A 22,751-nucleotide genomic window follows, 5' to 3' on the forward strand; every position below is an offset into this window, starting at 1 on the left:
CAGTCAGTCAGTCAGTCAGTCAGTCAGTCAGTCAGTCAGTCAGTCAGTCTGTCTGTCTGTCTGTCTGTCTGTCTGTCTGTCTGTCTGTCTGTCTGTCTGTCTGTCTGTCTGTCTGTCTGTCTGCCTGCCTGCCTGCCTGCCTGCCTGCCTGCCTGCCTGCCTGCCTGCCTGCCTGCCTGCCTGCCTGCCTGCCTACAGACTTTGTCGCAGCGATACACCGCAAAATGCAGTCACTGAACTTTACGGGTGTGTAGTTGAGATCAAAAGGCGTGGTCGGAGCATTGAGGGCCAAGAGGCCATTGGTTGTTTTGTGTGGCACAGAGCCGCAGGAAATAATTTGCAAATGTGTTTTCTGTGGTCATTAATCACTGGATGTGTGGAAAAAAAACGACCATGGATAACTAATGTGGCCGTGGCACTGAGGAGCAACCTGTGTTTTATGTTTTGACAGCTTGGGATTCATTGCTGGTGTTAATTAACATTCAGACATAGGAGGAGAAGGAGCGGACAGGAGGAGAGGATGTAGAGAGGGGAGGGTAAAGGGGGGGAACACTCCTTCCCTGTGTTGTTTGTGTTTACTGAGCTTTGACTCAACAACACATCTCAGACCTCCAGCTGAGCAGTGCACATACCGGTCTGATTCTAAAATCAACACACCTGCAGAGTCCATGATGCCGCTTTTATTTTCTTCCTCTTTTGTGTCTTTCAAGCCTTATTGACTAGGTTTGAAACATCCACAGTAATGTGTTGGTTGGCACTCGTCCAGAGATGTACTTACAACATAAATAACAACACACAGAACGCTACCACTTTACATATCTATGTATTCCTGTAATTATAATACTTGTATGGTGATCTCATCTGACATTTGTTTTATATACTGTGCTTAAGTCCACGCTTATATCGACCCAGGCAATAAAGCCTGATTCAATGTTCCAGTTCATCCCAAAGGTAGAAAAGCAAGCAAATATACATCCATCACTGTTACATCAGCTAGCTAGGGAAGAAGAGCCAAAGATGGATGATGAGAGACGAATACCTAATACTTGTTACTTTGAATTTATCTTTGGCAAAGGGCAGTAGTGTCTGTTGTAAACATTGTAAAAGACGCAACATTCATTGAATCAATTCATGGAGCGATGGTAAAACAAGCTTGGTTCTCGCTTATGGAGCCGTGCCGGCAGCGCCTACATGTACCAGGATGTATTGGGCTTCTGACACCTGGAGGGTCCTTCTCCTCTTGCACAGCTCATGCAGCCACAGCCTCAGCCTCTCTCCGCTGCATTGCTTCAGCCGTATGCCCCGACTCGAATAAGACACTGTAAAATGTTCCCTCGCCCATCATATCCTCTGCATCCTTATTTTGGGACATTTTCTCTGTTGGAAAAGTAGATAGTTAGCAATACAAGCAAGTTCTATTTTTTGTGCTGCGTCTAGAGCACGGCGCCTCCTGCCTACCCAGAGGCAGAGACTAGAACTACAGGCTGAAATGGCCTGTAGTTCTTCCTTACATCCGGCTCGTCACTGTCACGTCAAATGATGGCGATTTTGCAGCTTGAAACTCCGCTCTCTCTGTCAATATAGCAAGCACGGAGGAATTTATCGCTCCAATCGACTGCATTCACCCTCATCACTGAATGGACATCCACATAAAAGGTGGAGAATGTTCCTTTTAATTGTTTATTTTATGTCAGGTGGCTTTATTTCCCTGGGGGGCATTTGAGGTAGGTCACTAATTGCTGCCCCTGTTGAATAATTAGTAAAGTCGTGTTATTTAGTAACATTCCGCATGCGGCCCATCTTCTTCTTTCACGATATAGGTCACGTCATATTTTTCATGTAAGTTTCAAGTGAAATTATAGAGAAAAAAAGATGAAATATTCAAGCTGTATATTGAGTATGTTTACATGCATGCATACAAATACAGAGTAGTCAGATTTTCTGAGAAAAAGTTAGTATGTGCTTGTTACTACGTAATTGTGTATCATGATATATGATTTAATCACGATACAATTCCATTGAAAGTCGATGAATTATCATATTGAATTATCGCCCAGCCCTAGTTTGAACTTTTTGAAAGTTTGATTCCACCCTTAGAACAAGAACACCCACTTCTCAAAGATCTGATGCAATCTACTGAACAATAGTTTTTTTCCCCCCCAATTATGTTGGATGTAAAGAAAATAGGAGGTTGTCGGGCTGATCGAGCTTGATTTAGAAAATCAGAGCTACGTTAGATCCTAGCCTGAGGATGTGAGCTTGCTTGTTGCTTTTTTAGTCCCCTGCGTTTGTCTTGTTTATGAGTTTAATAAGGAGGAAGCCTGTATGTTTGTGTGTGTGTGTGTGTGTGTGTGTGTGTGTGTGTGTGTGCGTGTGCGTGTGCATGTAAACGCGTCCATGCAGTGTTAATTTAGAACCACAGCACTACAGCAGCCATGTTTGATGGCGAGTGGCTCTGGCAGCCACGGTGAGTTCATGAGTAAACCCTTCTGTCCTCGTGTGCATTGTGGGAAATGCTTGCTCTCCTGACTCTGTCATATCTGTCCACTCACATCATATAACGTCATGGCGATACAGCCCACCACATGCACACACACGCACACATGCACACTCCACTTTTGCTACTGACGCCCGGCTCGTGTTTGGTTTCCTATTAGATGAGATGGTAGAAATGAGGTCTAATTGGCAAGAAATGGTCTGTGTCTAATGATGGGGTCTGTTTCCTACATTGTGTGTGGTTTGTGTGTGTGTCTGCCTGCACATCCATGCACTCTTGTAAATTAGACAAAATGGACATTTCAGAGATAAGTGTTGACTTTGCAATCTTAGCTGTGACACCCACGTTCTGAGGCTGAAACTGACAGAAAGACAATAATAAAAGAACCAGACAGGTAGGTGACTCAAACTAGATTCTATGTTTGGGCAATGCAGATACAATCATCTATCTTGTCCTATATAAAGGGTGATACAGTACATCATCTGGAAATGAATGTCAAACACATTTATAACCAGATGTGAATGTTTAAATGTGATCTCGTGAATTAAATATCTGGAAAATCACTCTGCCACATTCAGGTAAAAATCCTGTGTTTCTGATATTGCGGTGAAGTGGTCCTGCTCACTTATTCTGCCACCAGTAATGGCCGAAAACAAGCAGAGCTATTAAAGGGATAGATGCCTTATATATTGTGTAGCAAAATCATCTAATGCTATCTATTGGCAGATCAGCCGGCTCTAATCCATCCACAGCAAATGTCGTTGAACTCTTCCTCGTTGTTTTCAAAATGTCAGGTCATGGACCTAATTGGTAAAGAGGAAATGTTGGCACGGTTGTGCTACTTGACAATATGGACGGAGTTGTATCAAAATCAGTTGGAATCGTTCGCCAACCAACAGCCAACCATGTGCCTTACTGCTAAAAATCATCCTTTGGGTTTCGAGCAGAGCAATAACATTCAACATCACAGTGATGGTAATCAAACAGACAGAGACGGATATTTTTACAGTCAAAAAGAAAGACAGACGAGCAAAAAATATGCAGTTTGACAAGTCATCGCGTAGACAGACATGTTTCTCTCCTGCACTTAGTTACCAGAACAGCAGGATGCAATCAGTGCCGTTCAAAGTGATGTCCCTAATGTGCTGCTTACTGTACCGTACTGTTGAGACGGTTAAACGTCACGAATGAGTCCTGACATGCTATCCTGATATGTACATCCAAAATCCCAAAGTTTCTTTTTTCCTCAGTTAAAAATTCAACTCCTGTGGCTCTCCCTCCCACTGTGTTCTATCAGTACAGCTTCAGGGATGATTCTCACCCCTGAGCTGAAACGACAGACAGGAAAGTAGACATAAGTTATACAACAGCACCAGCTAGACGAGCGGGTATTGAATTAATATATTCACTATGCAGAGAGACAGACATACAGTCTGTCAGACAGACAGGCAGCAGTTTTTTATTCCAGCACTGTGTTCTCCGTCTGTCCTGTGGGAGCCTCCGTCTCCTCTTTCTGCGATGTGTGAGGAACTCAATCACAGCCGCCGGCCCCCAGCTGGGCAGGGTCGCAGTAATTAAACTACATCACTCTGCCTCACGAGAAGGGCGCCTTTTACTCTGTTTTTCTCAGCTGTATCCTTCCACCTCTGTTGGTTTTTTTTTCTTCATTTTTGCTGTCACTGTCTTTAAAGGAGCAGTTAAACATTTTGGGACATGACTTTGGCTTTTTTTGGTTGGTGAGCTTCAGAGGTGCTGGCAGATCTTTGTTTTAACCTTTGGACAGAGCCAGGCTAGCTGTAGACTCTGCTTGTAGTCTTCATGCTAAGCTAAGCTAACTGGCTTATCGTGGTATCAACCTTCTCATCTCGAAGCAAGAAAGCAATGAAGAGCATTTCCCAAAATGTCAAACTATTCTTTCAAAGTTCACTTGATATTTTTTTAACGCTTCAAATTAAGCCCGAATGCCAATCAAACAGCCCCGTCTTTGCCTTGTTGGTAAACAGTTGCCTATTTTCACATCCCGTGGCAACATCAGCATTCTAAAAGTCTCATATTGGACAAGTAGTGCTTGTGTTTGAACATTGTCTCCTGGTGAGCATGTGAACCGTTGTGTTCAGTCATCCATCGAACCGGGAGGAGGTAAGTGTCACATTTTTTTTGCACGAAGAACACGAATAGGCAACTGAATGTAGTGAAGTGTATGTTCGTTCCCACACATTTTGATGGGCAGCATGAATCAATGTTTTTTCCGTCTTGTTCTGCCATTGTTTCTTCAAGGTTGAATTAGTTCAAGTTCTATTTTTATTTCAGCGGGAAAGACTGAGTCACAGGATCAGGATATATATATATATATACTTGGTGAACCACACAGGAAATGGGTGCTTTATTGTGCGTGTGTGACTTTGTACACCAATGTGGAAACCATCAGTGTGTACAAATGTGTCTTTGTGAATTTAATCGTCTGTTTTTTAGTTTTTGTGGTCCGACCCTGAAGATGAGCAGAAAGCTACATGCTGAGATATGCTTTGATGGTTGTACCTTTTGTGTGATGATACGGAGGAAAGTGGTATGAGAGAGAGAGAGAGAGAGAGAGACGATAGCATCACCCTCCATATTTGCTGTGCCGGTGTCTGGCGCCCACATGGATATATTGCGGTGATGATAAAGGGATATTAAAACTCATGGCTTCTTGCTCAGCCTGCTCCCTGCCCGACTGTCTGTCTCCACAGTCATCAAATCATCCCTTCACAAGCAAACATGCACACACACACACAGACACACATACATTTGTGCACGGAGCAGGCCTAAGTGAGTTATTGATGGTAGAGGATATAAAATAACAACAGCACAGAGCGATGATTCAGGTTTGTATACCCTCTTTTCATTGACTCAAATTTCAGATGTTATAGTAGAAGGTGTGAATCATTTGAAATACAACCATGTCAACTGTACATAGTACATTTGTTTTTATTTACTGCCAGAGTAATATTGTCTTTTAATGTATTTGAACTAAAGGCAGATGAACAAACACTAACTCCCATCAGAAGATAGTGTACAGTAGTATTTCTGAAAGATTTAGATGATATAAAGCAGCTATGAAAGCTAAGTGAGAATGTGTTGGTACACCCGACCTGTGTGGGGCTGTTGAGACTGCAACATATTATTAATGTTTGTTTATGAACTGGCCCCTGGCCTCCTGTCATTGTGCAAAAGTGGCCTGCGAGGTAAAGCACGTGGAGCATCCCTGGTACATGAGCTGATTTCCACGGTGATTCAAGGTGGTTGTGAGTACTGCGTGATCGCTACAGTGATGTGTGTGTTTGCATTAGTCACAGCGCACAGCTGCAGTAGTAGTAGTGATAGAAGCCAGTTGTGAGAAGACCAAGAGAGAGACTTGATGTGAAAGTTTCAGCACCATGGAGACGGACAGCAGAAAGATGTTGTGTATCATTAGAGCCAAAGGGAAAATTGTAGCCTTGTAGCTTAATTGGTTTAATTTATGAATATTGTCGTGGTATCTGCTGTTAGAAATGTCCCCAACTGCTGTAAATTGCTTTCATGTTGTTTCTTTACCTCAGTTATATGGTCTTTAATTCTTGGTTAAGAGGCAGGGTCCTCTTTGATGTGTGATGAATGTCATGAGAAGGAGGGGACTTCTTCTGTGACGCGTTGGACAGTGCACGACTACTACAGGTGACATCTGGAGGATTTTATTACTGACAGAGAGAAAAGGAGATTTTCTTTTTGTGCAGCCCGAATTTCAACTGGAACTTGATACAAAACACACTGAGCTGTGACATGTTTAGCTCAGTGGTGTTTTGAGTTGGAACAGGTTTATGGATCTGTTGTGACTACAACGTGGTCTTTGGAGAGTCCTGCAGCAGCTACTGTGTGTGATGGTTTTAGTGCAGTGTAGAACAACATACAGTGGGTTTATGTTCAGCACCATTGACAGAGACAAAGGGAGCTTTTGGATGGTAATTTAAGTCTTTCCAGTAAAGTGAATGCGTGTATGCGCGTGCATGCTGATGCGTCGGTATTGAGACTTTTCATACGCTGTTTTGCAGTCCTCATCAATATTTCATCTTTACGTCATCCCTCAGCTCTGATCTCTCTCTTTTTTTCGGTTCCTTCCTCTGACTGCTGGTTTCTAAATCTCGGATCCCTACGCGGAGCTGTACATTTTAAAACAGTACGATAAATAATAATTACAATTTCCATGTGGGAAAAGTATTCTAATGAGACAATTATGAAAAGCAGCATTTAGAAATCCGTCACTGTCTGAGAATGTGATCAACTGCAAAGCCTGTGCATGAAATATGTATAAAACAATATATTCTATATTACACAGCAGGCACTTACATCCCAGCAGACTGATTTCACCCATAATGATAATATCCATAAAGCACAGATGTGCTTTATCGGTTACCATGCCAACTGGTACCCAGGGAGCGATAAGCGACCTTTCTTGTTTTTCTACTTTTTTTTTTCTTGTGTGTGTGTGTGTGTGTGTGTGTGTGTGTGTGTACTGCATTTCTTTCAGTCAGTCGTGAGTGTTTGCTACCCGCTATATAAAAGCTATTGTACTCCTGAGGATTTGGGCTCCCGAAGGTACTTAACTGAGAGGTTTAAGAACATACCCATATGGGATGTTATAAACAATATGATTTATACTCAAATGCCTTTTTAAAAAAAAGCATCATGAAGTATCTCTGTGTTTTTCAGCGAAGGGGAAACTAAATGGGTATTCAGTCTTGATAATCAGTTCTCTGTCATTTCCCTCAACAAGCTGAGGCAGACTTCTCTCCATCCATCATGTTGTCTCCACCATTGTTGGTCACATTTGAATAGAAATAGAACGGAAATAAAATGTGTTTACAAGTCAAGAATTTGAATATTTTAGCTTCCTTGAAAGCTGGTAAAGTAGGGAGCATGTAGGAATGTCTCCCTCTTAGAATCAGGATCAAATTATTATTATTCCTGGCTGCAGGAATACAGTCACCCCTCCTCCTCTCTTTCTTGTTAACCCCCCCCCCCCCCCCCCCTCTCCCTCTCTTCTTAGCCCAGAGCATGTGTTTTTTTTTCTGTGTGTTTCAGTGGAGCACTTAAGTCTCCCCCTCTGTGTACAGCCTGTAATGAGGGCTGCCAGCTGTGTCTCAGTGGCTAGTGCACACACACACACACACACACACACACACACACACACACACACACCCGCCACACAATGTCGCTCCTCCACTTGTAGGTAAAAGCAGATATGATGTGATCAACCTATAGGCTGTTTGTGTGTTTGTGTGTGTGAGGAGGCAGAAAGATGGTTTGTATTTGTGTTGAAATGCTTTTCTCTGTTTTGTATCTTTGTAAATGACGTTACGTACAACTTTATACAGGATTGTGTGTATCAATGTTACAGTGAAATATTGCATCATATTGCAGAAGTTTTAACTGTGCTTACTGGATGTGTGTGTGTGTGTGTGTGTGTGTGTGTGTGTGTGTGTGTGTGTGTACAGAATCCTGGCCACAGTGGGTTCGGACTTTGACCTGCGAACACTGCGAGCAGTGAGAGTGCTGAGACCCCTGAAACTTGTGTCAGGAATCCCCAGTAAGTTCCTCAACATTTGAAGATCATATCATTTCAAGAATTGTACTGTGGACAAAATGGCTTGTACAAACTCCGGGAAGGTTATTTTGTTGCTCAGCTCTGATTTGAGCATTGAGATAAATGGACAGGACTCCACCCATAGTATTTTTCCACCTTTCTCTTTTTGCTCTTTGCTTTGATGTGTTGATATATTCATTACTTCTCTGCCCTACAGATGTAGGTGCAGATATACGTACATGTAGAAAAACAGTCTTTGATTGTCTTATTAAGTTTTTATTATGTCTTTTAAATTGGAAAGTTTTCAATAGAACGCTGAAATGAAAAACGTGCACCACAGACTTTATTGAAAATAATCTACAAAGAAAGTCACCAATTGGGCAACACTGACAGCCCCTCCCTTCAGGCCACTCTCCAAAATTATGATTATGATTATGATTGTAAACAACAAGCAAGCATTTCTTTTGGGCCAGATAAAATGATTTGATGTGGCCTTAATTATCCTCAGAAATAGACAGAGCCCTGCTAACACTCTGCCCCATCTCTTCCTGTCCCTCAGGTCTCCAGGTGGTATTGAAGTCCATAATGAAAGCCATGGTTCCTCTGCTCCAGATCGGCCTGCTGCTTTTCTTCGCCATTGTCATGTTTGCCATCATCGGGGTGGAGTTTTACTGCGGCAAATTCCACACCACCTGCTTCAATATAGAGACCGGTGAGAGCAACAGCTTGGCTGTGCGCGTTGTTTGTACGACAACACCGACTATCGGCTGAGCTGACGCCAGGAAAAACTTCGTTCAGCTGTGTTCCCAACATTTGTCACGGATGAGAGCATTATATTACATTGCATATGTATGCAGGCGTACATAAATGATTCATAAGATTGGTATGTATGTGGCTTATGCGTAGCCGCACATCCACAGCGCTGGCAGGCAGTGTGCCGAAATCAACGTAAACAAACAAGTGCACAGCAGAATTTCTGACGTGTGATTTTTCACATCTTGAGTTTGATAAATGGTCTTCAGGGTTTGATTGATAACGCCTCTGCTGTATCTCAATAGGGATGCTTATGTACTCAGCCTCCCGATCAAATTCTACCTCGGAGTTAATGAGGTTACAATTCACTAGCTTTCTCTGCTACATTAGGAGTGCGTGCTACTGTACCGAGCTGCAGTAATACCTAATGGTATTCCTGGCTGTGTGAGTCGGAGTGGAGCAGCGTCTCAACAACAGTGTTTTATACGTTTTAACTCCTTAAATATGAACCATGTTTACATTTCTTTTTACTATTTTCCAATCCACGCTGTAGTTTTCAGTTTTGCAGGTTTATGAGAAAAGTAGAATAATAACAGATCAGTAGTTATGTAGGTTTAAATGGATCGGAGTCTTTCAAAGAAATAACTCTCTGAAATCCAAACTTTTACATTTGGAAAACTTTATTCTCCATATTCGTTAAATTGTATTGTTGCCTGTAATTTACAACTACACAGAAATACATACATACTTACACTTAAAAACAGTGAAAGTAAAGGTTAAAGCTGCACCAACAACTAAGAATTAATTGAAAATGTAGCAACACATATTCATTTTCCCTATAATTATAATTGTTCCCTATAATTAATTCCATTCAATGAAACCATCAGGAAACTATAGGGGCCGTGCCAACAACAGGCTTACTCAAAACGTCACTCAGTCATCTTGGTGATAATAGAGAAGAAACTGTGAATCAAGCTCGTATTGTTTTGTACATTTGAAAAGGAAACCGCCAACTAACTATGAGATCGCACAAACAGTGTGAACTTCAGCACAAGTCCGTCACACTTGAAACATGTCACTCACCTCCTTTGCACCTTGATTTTTTTTCCACCACATTTCATCAAGGTGTCAATGTGTCTGTGAAAATGAAAGGGAGGGAGGAAGATAAGTCTACCCTGTGTTTGAGTCAGCGTAGCAACAAAACCCATTTCTGATCAATCACAGCCAGGTTACTATCGGTGTTAGTAGTAATAGTATTATTATTATTATTATTATATGCAGCATTATAGTAAATCCAGAAAACACAATCAGTCTTGCTCGGCTGAAATGACCCATTGTGTAATGCAGTGATGGAAATTACAAGAAGGCTTTATTTCCTCACTGCTCGTGTCAGAGTGTGAAGGCGTGACTCGAGGGTTGTCGGCTGGGCCAGCTGTAAAATATGTGTATTCCTCTCTGTGTGTGCGTGCATGTTTCAACCCAGTCAGGGTGCTCGTAGTGGTGTGAGCGGTTGTGACAGCCTGCTAATGTACAGTATGTGTGTTATTGAGTTATTTCAGTCGCAGAGTCGCAGCAGGGTTTGATTAAGATGAGCAGCACTGGTAGCAGCTTTCTACATAAAGGCTGTGTGGCTGCCTGCCTGCCTGCCTGTGTGTGTGTGTGTGTGTGTGTGTGTGTGTGTGTGTGTGTGTGTGTTACCTTGTAAATTATGTCTTGTGGGGACCTCATTTTGATAACAAAGACACTTCATTACATTACAGGGAGAAGACTTGGTTTAAAGTTAGGTTAAGAGTTAAGATTAGGATTAGGCTCGTAACTGGTTAGGGATAGGTTAAATCTCCAGGAAATTAATGTAAGTATATGTAATATCCCCGACAAGTCCTAAAAACACAACTCTGTGTGTGTGTGTGTGTGTGTGTGTGTGTGTGTGTGTGTGTGTGTGTGTGTGTGTGTGTGTGTGTGTGTGTGTGTGTGTGTGTGTGTGTGTGTGTGTGTGTGTGTGTGTGTGTGTATGAATGAATGAGTGAGTCATAAGCAGGTAATGCTGGATAAAGACAGTTTTGTGGGCCATATGTTTGAGAATGTTTGCATGTTGTTTTTTTGTGTTGCGTCCTTTACTTGGCTGTACACTCACATGAGCTCAGGGTTTGCACGGTATAACATTGTTTCTTTCTCCCTTTAGTTCTCTCCGCTGAGATTTTGCCTTTCGATACACGATAAGACCTTGCCATGAGCCATTCATTTAGTTTTGTTAAAGATAGACAGACGGGAGGATTGAATTGGATACGTTCCCTATAGTGACATTAATTCGATTGTAAGCAAACTCCAGAAAGACACCAACACATCTGCAGATTTATATTAACAATGAGTATTTGAACTACGATCCTTTCAACTCACCAACATCTTATTTCCACTTGCAAAGCTCATTGCTTTGAAATTATGCACTAATACCCATCACGCTTCTTTAAAATCTTTATGCCTATTTCTGTAAATCTGTCCTCAAAGTTGATGGCGGCACTACGAAATATGTCCTTGATCGAAACCTTTCGCAAGATGACATTTATTTTGAGTTTCTGCTCAGGAAGTCATTACTCCGCGATATCTTTTCTTAGCAGATAGTTGTTTGCTGCTATATTGATGCTCTGAATATCATATGGAGAACCTTTAGAATAAATACCAATTAAAGAAATAGTTTTTTCAAAAAAAATAAGAGAACCTTACTATTTTTTCAATGTATTCCATTAGGAACTGCACCCAGTAGAAGAAAGTAGAGACCTGAGATATTCACATATATATCTGAGGACACTGAGTCCGGCTGACATAGCACCTGTCAGGAGGAAGGAAAGGGACACATTTCACTGGAGTGACACCAGAGGCATGTTGGCTGTGCAATCTGGCTCTACGAATCATCGTTAAAACTTGGCACGGCTTGTGATCGTGGCACTATCCCTCATGAAACTCTGGGCGCACAAGGCATCTGTTGTACTCAGCACATTTATTCTTTTCCTCTGATCCCCATCTGCTGACATGTGTGCCAGCACATCCTTTAAACAAACTCTCAGCACCCTCCATGTACTCTGGTACCTCATCCCTCTGTCGCTCCGTAATCCCTGGAAACTCACGCACAAAGTTGGGACACATCTTGTTTAGTTAAACCACAGCCACACTAAGCTGACTAAAACTTGAAATCTTTTACAAATTCACTGCAGAGCGCATCTTAATCAAATGTCAAAGTTCATTTTTGCACATAAGTCAGTCATATCCTGTAAGTTAAAGTGGCTGAAAACACCTATCTGTGTTAGTAGCATCGGGATGAGATTCTTCACACTGAGGTGTGCATGTAAAGACCAATAAGCATCCTGGTCTGACTCAGACCCTTTAGCCCAGTGTGGTCCACAGAGTCCTGGCAGCTGTAGATGCAGCTGTGGTGCAGAGTGTGCACCAGTAGGTTCGACAAGTATGCTACACTGGTTTGAATGAAAGATAAAGTGTGAGTACAACAGAGATCTTGAGCAAACACAAAAAAGTCACAAAAATGATTTAGAGCCGACTGTGACCTGCTGGGTATCAATGAGACGTCCTAATCTGAGGCTGACCTGTCTTGCTGGGTTTTTTTTAATATAGGAGGAACTGGCCAAAACTGACAAAACCTTTCCATGCAAAACCTGAAGATTGTCAAGTGCGTTGACATGAAGATTGAAGCCTTGATTTATTTTCTTATTCCCTGTCATGATCCCACCTGCTGCCACACAGCTGCGTAACTCTTCTGCACACACTTCTATAAACTTTACACTTCATAGTTCATTTTCTCCTCAAATTATTTTTTAGAAATTTGACCTCATGCACATACGCGAGTAAACCGATAAACGATGATACATATTTGTTTCATCACAGTCATTTATTTAGTATTGTTGGAAGTACATTAGTTTGTATTTGTAGCGCAGACATTTAGTTAGTATTTTTTGGTACAGTCACACTTTAGTTTGTCTTCAGATACGTTTTCAAGTCAAATTTAGGCGACAAAATACAAACATTTTACTTGTTTAATTGGCTTACATCACATCATCATGTGATTACCCCTTTGTTTAAAAATGATCTGATCAGCGATTATGTTTTTATCATCCTTAGCTCAGTAAAGTAGTTGACTTCTTTTATGGGCTCAGAGCTTTGGTACATATTTTGTACATTGAATATTATTCATGTTTATATTCATATTTATATTTAAAAATCCACCTCATGCCTACCAGCTCGGCCCCTCACACCCCTGCAGTGTTCTTCCTCTATTCGATAGCTGACAGTAGAAAGATGACATGGACTGAGGGGAAAGAGACTCGTAATGACATGCAACAAAGGTGCCTGGCCAGATGTGCACTAGGATGTAATTATCTTGTCCAACATGCACATTTCATTGGTTTTGATGTTGCAGATGTGACAGTGTGATTGTGATTCTTGAGTTGTGTATGTTGTACCGTCTTGTAGTACAGTGAACAGAGAACAATTGAAATCAAACGAGAACCCATCAATAACACATGTTTTTTTTATGTTTCGTGAAGTAACTGTAGGGGAAAAGGGGTATCTGACAAATAGATAACTTCCAGATGTTCTGAGTGGAGAAGACAAGCTGTGATATCGGCTGCTGGCTAGGTGCCTCAGCTGCGATAACAATAGCGCTCTGTTGGAGCATGCAGCTGAAAAGTGAGCCAAGCCACAGAGCAAAGCTCGAAATTCACCCGTCCATCTTTGTACCGGCTTTCACCCGTGGACACAAGCTTTGTGCAATGATTGACAGAATGAGGTTGCAGCCACACTCTGCATGACATGGTTGGGAGGTCAATGGTCTCCACTGAGAGGAACCAGTTGAGGTGGGTGGGGCACCTGGTAGGATGTCCTTGGGTGTTTCCCTTTGGAAGTGTTACCAGCATGACTGATGACTGTTAGGAGGTCACATCAGATCAGCGTGAGGCAGCTGGAGAAAGTGGCAGGGGAAAAGGACCTTTTGGCTGCTTTGCTGTCCCTGCTGCAGACCTGACCCACATACAACCTGTTAGCATGTTAACAACTTTTTTTAATATTTTCAATACTTCAGTTACTTTGAGATCTATTTATTCATCCGCCCATCAAATAGACACTTTAGTTGAAGTAAAAGTCACCAGAAAACATAAATATGCATATCCAAACTCATTCCATGTCTCTCTTTATTTCTCTATCGGTCAGGTGAGATGGCAGCAGACTGGCCTTGTGGTCTGGAGCCTCCGGCCAGGATGTGTCCCAACGGGACCCAGTGCAAAGAGTACTGGCCTGGACCCAACTTTGGCATCACCAACTTTGACAACATCCTGTTTGCCGTGCTTACTGTGTTCCAGTGTATCACCATGGAGGGCTGGGTGGAAATCCTCTACAGCGTGAGTCTTTATGCACTTAAGATTTCGGAATGTTGTATAAGCTTTATTTCTTGCAGAATGTGTGTTTTCATCAACGTCTTCTATGTTATCATCTTAATTCATGGTCCTCTGAAGATAATTCTTTTAGATTATGGTGCCAAATCAAAGTGGTCAAATTTTCACCTGGACTGACACTACAAAAATGTGTCTTGAAAAAAATTAGGACTGGATATATTGAAACTAGTTGTGGATTAGTTGTTGATAGTCATGCTTCGCTGAGGATGAACCCCACTGTATGAAATTATCTGAAAACCCCCATGTTCCTCAGAGGATGAACCCTTTTTTATTGGACACCTCATGAGCTGTCTTCTGCCGTAGGCAATTGCTAGGGTATCTATTTATCTAATAAGCAGATTGCCATTAATTTGTTTATTTTTATGCTCCCATGGAGATAAACGATGCTGATTGAATGACCCAATGGCAACACTCTCAGGACACATTAATGTTAGCCCTACCGCTGGAGGTTATAGGTTAGACTAACAGAATAATATTCTATTTGCCATCCATCATTTCAATATTTTTGGGTGTAATGAACATTTCAGCCTTCGGGAACCACTAAGGCTGGTTTGAACTCATAGAACCATGAATAATTCATTCGGTGAAGGATTTTGTTGAGCATACACACTCTTTTTCCATCACCCCTGTGCTTAACATTCATATAAAGACACACATTCACACCTGGGAGCTGCCAACCACAAAACTGTGACCATGGAGCAGCTCCCCTGGAGCATTTTGAGGATCGGTTAGTCGGTCATATTCATTAATTTCAGTCTATCAGGTTTTCCACACTGGTTGATAAATGTAAACATGACACCCTGAACTCATAAAACTGCGACCCTTAGACTATCTCATCTTTGATATCTTGCCCATCTCTCTCTGTGTGTGTAAGCCAGCATGCTGAAGCAGAGATGGTGAATAAGTAAACACTTTAGGGTGTCAAGGTGCCGGTTTGAGTTCTGCATGGATGGTAAAGTTTTAGCAGATGCACAGATGACACACTGTACCTGTCCAGTGTTAGTCTACATACACCGTATCCTTTTTGTATTGGCATATCAGTCTCTCAGTATACAAAAAAGAAACAAATACCATTTTAAAAAGGGAAGATAATTACAATATAAAACATATATACAACAAAAATACATGTTCAATCAACAAATATGATTGATAATGTATTGCTTATGTACATTAACATTATTTACAAAAAAAACTATAGGAGGAACAAAAAAACAGATTATCAATTATGCAATTCAATCATAGGAGAGGGAAAGTTGGTAAGTTTTCAGTCTCCGATTAATAATCTCAAAGGTTTTTGCTTCTCGGATTGGACAAGGAAAAATATTCAACAGCAGTGTAGAATGGTAAGAAAATGCAAGAAATGGATGGAAATATAAATCTTGGTGTCATCTACATAAAAATGGAAATATACAGTTAGGTAGTCGCCAATTGGGAGCATGCACAATAATAAAAAAAAGCAATGGTGCTAAGACAGAGCCTTGGTACCCCACATTACAGGACAAGACAATCAGAGCAGTTGTTCTAAATAACAGTGTGCGTCCTGACAAGCAAGTATGAAAGTATGAAGGAATGTCGCCTCTTCCAATATGCAAACTAAGATAGTATTGAAACATTAATTACAGCATTAAGGTGTGTTCAGACTTAATGGGAAGTGAGGCTGCTCGACTGAATATAAAGACGCGTGGAGGCAAACAGCTGCGGATTTAGGTATCTTATCCTGAGGCCGATGTGATCTCATCCATACCCATCACATTTTGCCACTTGGGCAGGAGCTGCCGGGGCAGCCTTTGGTGTAGTGTCTTGACACAAAAGTTTCACGCGTGGTCAACATTGTGAAACGGTGGAGGTTAATGTTGTAACGCATTGTTAACGTTGTGAAATGGTGGCGGTTAGTTTTACGCATCAAAACGTAGGGTTAGAAAAAACATCATGGTTTGGCTTAATATAAGTACGCTTGTAATGTAGCTTAAGCTTTGGATGTAACGTTCTGTGGCTCAGTGACGTAGCGTCAAATATGGTCTTTTAAAATAACTCATTTGTTTTCACATATAAACACCTGTCACTCTGTGTCTGTTTTTTTGCTTGAACAATTATGAACCACAGCCTTGCATTATATTATAAAGTAGAGAATGGGAGGAAGCATTGAAAGAGAAGGTGACTAAATTTAGTTTTAAAACCTCGACACAAAGCAACGATGTTATGGCCATGTAGCTTGTGTCTTAGACAACTGGGTCAACGGGACGCCACGCTCGAAACCCCTGTGTCCTTCGTGCTTCATCTGTTTGTTTTTTACCAAGTGATGTATGCAAAATTACACATAAGTTTCCATCAAGTGTAATATTCGACACACACATTGTACCTCACACCACCTTCACAGGAGGTGTAGCTGCAGCAGCTTCAGTCCTCTGTCTGTGTCAGGCACCGTATTGACACACACTAAAAATATGTTTTTGGACGTGGTTACGCATGTACAGCGAAAGTGATGCGCGAGCAGTTGTGCGGCCTGTGTAGGCAACCTGTCTTGATTGAAGTGGGTGTACATCTGGTCCACCAGACGGGCGTGAGACGTGTGGCTAAAGAGGGTCTGTTTATATTTGGCAAAACAAATATGTAAAAAGTGACAAGAAGTCCCTTAGCTGGGATCTAATTTGAAGAAGAAATTAACCAAAAGACAAAGATCTCTGTGTGGGACAGTTTTGTTTAGGGACATTGGCTGTGGAATATGATCAATTATTCTGGATACATTTTACTTTGCAAATCTTTACTTGTTCCACTATTTGCATGTGTACTTCTTATGTATCACTTCCTTTGCTTACCACATTTCATTTTTCACTGTCCCTCTACCTTTATCTTCTTCTTTTCATCCCTAAATGCCTCTCCGTTTCCTTTGCCTTTCCCTTCTCCCTCTTCTTCATCTTTTGTCCTTCCCCAGGAGATAGCAGATAACTGTCACTGCATTGTGAGCCATTTGCAGAGCCATCTTTCCCCCTCCTCCTTCTTGCTCTTCATCCTTGTCTCGCTCCAAACATCTCCCATAGCTTTTTCTGGCTCATTATCCTAAGCGATGCCGACCCACGCTGCTGTGATCCGAAAATGCCTTTTCTCTCAGTCGGTGCTTTTTCTTTGTGTTTCAGTCTTTTTCTTCTCGTGGTGCTCAGGGTCATTCCTTTTGATCCAACAGTTATTTTTACCACAGCCTTTTTGTTTGGCGTACTGTACTTCTTCCTGCCCACCTATTCAACCAGGTGCTTCTCTATGTACTGCTTAATTTTACATTCCAGTCCTCTCCTTTCTTCTCTCGGCCTTTTCCTTTTCATGACTGGATTGATTCAAATGCATGAAGTCCTCAGGTGGCATAGTTTTCTAAATCGCCTTGTAGAGAACATTCATACGTCCCGTTGAGGCACACAAGACACATTGTGGGACTGTTTTGATTTGCCTGATTGCTGCTCTTGCAGTGAAGGTTTTACTTCACTGCACACAGACGGTGTTGAGCTCATTGGAGAGTGTTTTAACAGCAGTTTAATACCTTGCTGACCATCCGTCTGTTGAAACCTTTGGTTGCTTACTCACTGTGTCTGTGCAACATCAGCCTACAGGCATGTGTGTGTGTAACAAGTGCCAGTGAGCCATTACAAGAACTGCGGCCATAGAGAACACGGGTTTGTGACTGGCTGACAGGTGTGAATGCTCAGGACACCTCAAACTGAAATCCAGTCGACAGTTAAACCACTGGTCTAAATCCATGAGCACGGTATATCTTAGCATTTTCTACAGTTGCTATTGCAAACATTTTATGGTACTTGTCAATAGCGAGAAAGTCCTTGCCATGGGGATTAAATTAGCCTGATAATTCCGCCTGAGTGAGAGGTCTTGTGTTTTGATTTACCCTAACCAAACCTATTCATATGTAGGCAATGGGACAAGATTTTGACATCGGAAGCATTCTGGTTTCTGTTTATACTCCGAGTATTCGGAATCAGGCTTTCGTTGAATGCAGGTAAACAGTCCGTGCGGAGAGCAGGAGAGGCAGAACACATTAGCCGAAATGCAATCTGGGAACCCACCTAGTCTGACGATGATTATGTTTTTTATTCAAAACTAGCCACTTGAGAAGCAATCCGGTCGGACACGTCATTTCTCAACTCCAACACGAGCTGCTAATTGGAGCATTAATAAAGAGTGGCGCATGGAAAAGGAAGTCTTGGCCCGCATATCCGCTGGCTACAACGGAACTCCAAAAGTATAGCCCCTCACCCCCAGAGACGTATCCGTTGTCAAACCAATAGCCGATGGGTCTTAAAATATGAGTGCAGAGAATGTTATGGACGGGGACATACAAGCTGGCAAAGTGTGTCATTGCAGAGGTGGTAGTAAATGGTAGTTATTGGGGTTTTTTTCATAGTAGTCCTTGTTCCTTGAAGTAATGACACATTTTGTTGACTCATCTTGATTGACGGTACTGTTAGCACCTCTTAAAGTACCTGGAACTCATCGTCTGAGCAGGGACAAAATGTTCCCCAAAGAATGTGGACAACAAAGGAAATAAAAGGAGAAACCACGACGACCTTATTTAGTGGAAAAGAGCCATAGGTGTAGTTGTGTCAATGCAGTGGAGCGTGCATGTCATGTGTGCATTAATATCCTGAGCATACAAATGTATATTCACTCTTGGTACAGAAGCAGGGGAGGGTGGGGGGTCGGGATTGAAAGTCTAAAACACCATGAGGCCACGATAGCATCCAGGGGCTCTATTCTGTGGATTATATACTTTCCTGTAACCCAGCATTAACCCCGCAGATTGATGTATATGCTCCCTCTGCCCAGAGGGGGATTGCTCAGACCTTTCTCTCTAATGGTGCAAAAGAAAATGCAGAGTACATCTCCCCCTCTTCTTCTTTCCTTATTGCTTCCTCCCTGCCCTCCATCTCCTTCCCCCTCTATCATCCCTCATAACTTTGCCTCTCCCGGTGAGGCCACGTCCCAGGATCCTGTGGTCTCCCAGCAGCTGCTGTCTGCCATGTTATCCTTCAACTGGAGGGAGTGGTGACAATGAGGCCACATTCAGACCACATTCAGACCGACAATATGCCTCTCATGGTGTGAGCATGTCGCTGCAGTTACAAGTGAAAAGATGCACCACAAGCCAGGAAGTCCAGTTTGAAAGCCGAATCAGACAAGAAGACACTATAATTTTAAATGAACATTTTATATTTGAAAAACTGCTCAGAGACTTGAAAAGATGCTTTGATGTGCATGATGCAAACTCTGTGTAAAGTCAGAGGAAAAAGACACTTAGGCCATGTTCAGACTAAGAGTAACACTTTGTTCATGTCAATGACACCACTGCATTGACACCATGATAGTCACAGAGGGCTCTGTTGAACCCGACTCAACTGTATCAGCAACACACTGCTTTGAGCCTGATGAGGTCAGAAAGATAAGTGACATTTGAGTCACTTAAAACCCGAGTAAAATTGAGTTGAGTAAATCTTTGTTGTTTTACTTTAAGCATATTTTAGTTAACCGGTAGTTTCTGTCAGTTTCACAGAAAACCTCACAGATTAAACTGGTCAGTTGAATTACTGTTGAGAATAAAAATATGATGCATGCTTGTCACATTTATATATTATCCCATCATGAATCTTGAATACTATTACTCAAATCAACTACATTTTAATTTTCAAATAGTCCTGGTTATCTGGAAAGAAATGCGATACGTCCGTATTTGAAGCCAACGGGAGATTTTGAGAGGCTGATAAAGTTTTTGGCCAGGGACTGAATTATTAAAACTGGTCTTCATGTTCTGTTAAAACTGGCCTTCATGCTATTATGAACATGCTATTATCATTCATCTGTCTGAGGAGCAGATCATGTTCACCTTCATTTTCACCTTCAGATCCTATTTTAGATATTGCTGCCATGCTATCACCAGTCAGCAGCAACTAGATCAGATCTGACTTGTTAAAGATACAGTGTGTAGAATTTAGGGGACCGAAATGGCTATTGGCAGACATTGAATAGAATATTAATTATATACTATATTAAGTTTGTTTCCTTTGGTGTATAATCACCTGAAAATAAGAATCGTTGTGTTTTTGTTATCTTAGAATGAGCCTATATGTCTACATAGGGAGCGGATCCTCTTCACGGAGTTCGTGTTGCACCGCCATGTTTCTACAGTAGCCCAAAGCGGACAAACACTGGCTTTAGAGAGCACCATTGGCATTTTTGCATCTGTTGCTGTAATTCTGCTACATGCTTGGCACACTGGAAAACACTGGGAAATTCAAAAAGCTAAAATGTATTGAGTTGGGCCTATTTATGTACAATTTCTCTGAAGAAACTTTGATAAATCTCAAGACACAAGTACCATCTTGAAATGCCCATCTGTGTCCACTCCACTCTTTTTGAGCAGAAAAGCCACGACGGCGGTCCACAAAAGACGCCTAAGGCTTGCACTGATTCACACTATGAATGCTGCTTTAGTCAGCGGGGAAGTGGCACCGTTGTAGCAGCAGCAGGATGCGTGGGTGGTTTCTCAGCGTTGATAATGTGGCAATCTTCGCTTCATGCCTCGTGATTTTGTTACACTTCCTCTGTCTCTCCTGGCAATCCAACGACTGCCATCAAATTCGCCGCGGCCCTAATTACCTCTGCTGTGTCATGTTCAGTCACTTCACATCGTGTTTGCTCTCATTTGTTATAATAAATTCTTTTTCGAGTCCCTAAAAATCTTTTCTCAATCAGCTGATTGCTGTAAGTGATGGGATCAGAGCACATTTTACAAATAACGTTCGTTAATATTGATTGGAGTCTTGCATTGTTTTGTTAAGATCTGTATGTGTGTTTGTGTGCGTGTGTGTGTGACATGCGAGGGGTCACAGGTACCTTTTCCTCTCACATCATTAGAGCCGGTAGAGTCACAGAGGCAGGTGCACCTTGACCTTGTCAGGGCGACATCTTGTGCTTGTCAAATCCTCGTAAAAATAGAGCGGCGCAGATGAGATAGTCCTAGCTGTGTGTGATTCTTTGAACCTCAGCAGTGGAACTGCAGCTAACTCGAGTATCAAAATGACTTATTTGGAGACGTATTAGTGTCCACCTGATGCATTTGAGGTCTGTTATGCTCCTCTTCTTTCACAAACTGCTCTCTAACTTTGTCTGTCAGCTGTTTGGTGCTGGACAGATAGTGTAAGCTGAAGGCAGGTTACCATTGAGGTAAAGGCCTCAAAATTTATAGTCTGAATACCAGACTTCAGCCTGTAAGACATACTCGTTTAGCACTTTGATTTGAAAGGAACTTTGTGTGCAAATGTAATATTCTTCAAGCCTGTGGCTCAGGCCCCTGTTTAAAAATGGCATGCCCAAAATGAGTGTATGCAAACCATATCACAACATATGAACATTACCTGTGCACAGACTCATACTAATACAGTAAAGCAGAGCAACGTTGGAGAGGTTTTAGTGGAGGCATGTTAAGGTGGAATATTCAAATTGCCCATTTGGGTACATTTTGGTCCCATATGTGCCGTTTGAATTAAAAAATTATATAATTTCATTGTATAATGTCATTATATAATGTCACTGAGGTCACTGTAGGTTTTAATTACATCTAAATACAGCTGTTCTTTTTTTTAACTTTGGTTTGAAACAAACAATATATCAATCAGACCTTTATACATGTTCCCATTCAAAGAAAACCATCACCTATTGGTCTATTTTACCAGCTTATGACTGTATTGAAGGCCAATGCCTTTAGAATGAGTGCAGTACCATGATTCATCCACCAGATGGACAGACATGGACCATGTTTTTACATGGAAGGCTGAGGATAGGCTGTCCGAGTGCAAATGCTCCTCCATGCAATGTAAATGGCCCCACTATATGCTCATGTACTGTTAGTGTTTTCGTCGTGTGCTCATTTAGTTGCCTGGTGTTGGAATTGTCTTCCCTTTAGGTAAAAATGGCTAGCATGAGCTTTTAGCCGAGCTCCTTCCCGTTATGTGTGTGTGTAGGATGTTAAAACATGTTGCTACACGTTTCAACATGTCCTGGTCTTGTGTATGTTGCGATGCTGCGGTTGTTCAAGCCTTGAAGTCAAGCCGGCTGAGTAAATATTACTAAAATTAGCCTGCTGCAAATTCAATTGGTGTCAAAAGAGAAAAATAGTAGCGTCAACGAGAGACGATGGGAGCCCCAAAAATTCAATTTAAACTGTTTTGATACATTCTTCCTATTCAAGCAGCCCTCTGAGGACCTTTTGCTCTCTGTGCCACCAGAGCTGTTGAGCACAGTCACCGCTGCTTGTTGTGAATGTTTCAGGACTGTAAGGAGCTGCAGAATTGATTCAGAGTGGCTGTCTTTATCTCAGCAGGCTTCCCTTGGCATCAGAGAAAGTGTGTGTGTGTGTGTGTGTGTGTGTGTGTGTGTGTGTGTGTGTGTG

General features: G+C 41.8%; 1 protein-coding gene across 25 annotated transcripts in view; it reads left to right on the top strand.

Annotated features, from left to right (window-relative positions):
* LOC116388026 (voltage-dependent N-type calcium channel subunit alpha-1B-like) overlaps positions 1–22,751 on the top strand; it is a 142,886-nt gene that overhangs the window by 40,296 nt on the left and 79,839 nt on the right. For 24 of the 25 annotated variants that reach the window (XM_031855588.1, XM_031855585.1, XM_031855584.1 and 21 more), the window contains exons 4-6: positions 8,008–8,099; positions 8,656–8,808; positions 14,064–14,251. In XM_031855588.1, the coding sequence (XP_031711448.1) occupies positions 8,008–8,099; positions 8,656–8,808; positions 14,064–14,251 (433 nt within the window). The remainder of the gene's footprint in view (positions 1–8,007; positions 8,100–8,655; positions 8,809–14,063; positions 14,252–22,751) is intronic. The other variant, XM_031855602.1, reaches the window with a different exon arrangement.

Source organism: Anarrhichthys ocellatus, unplaced genomic scaffold, assembly GCF_004355925.1.
Source record: "Anarrhichthys ocellatus isolate YVR2014 unplaced genomic scaffold, GSC_Weel_1.0 scaffold16, whole genome shotgun sequence".
In the NCBI taxonomy this organism is placed as follows: Eukaryota; Metazoa; Chordata; class Actinopteri; order Perciformes; family Anarhichadidae; genus Anarrhichthys; species Anarrhichthys ocellatus.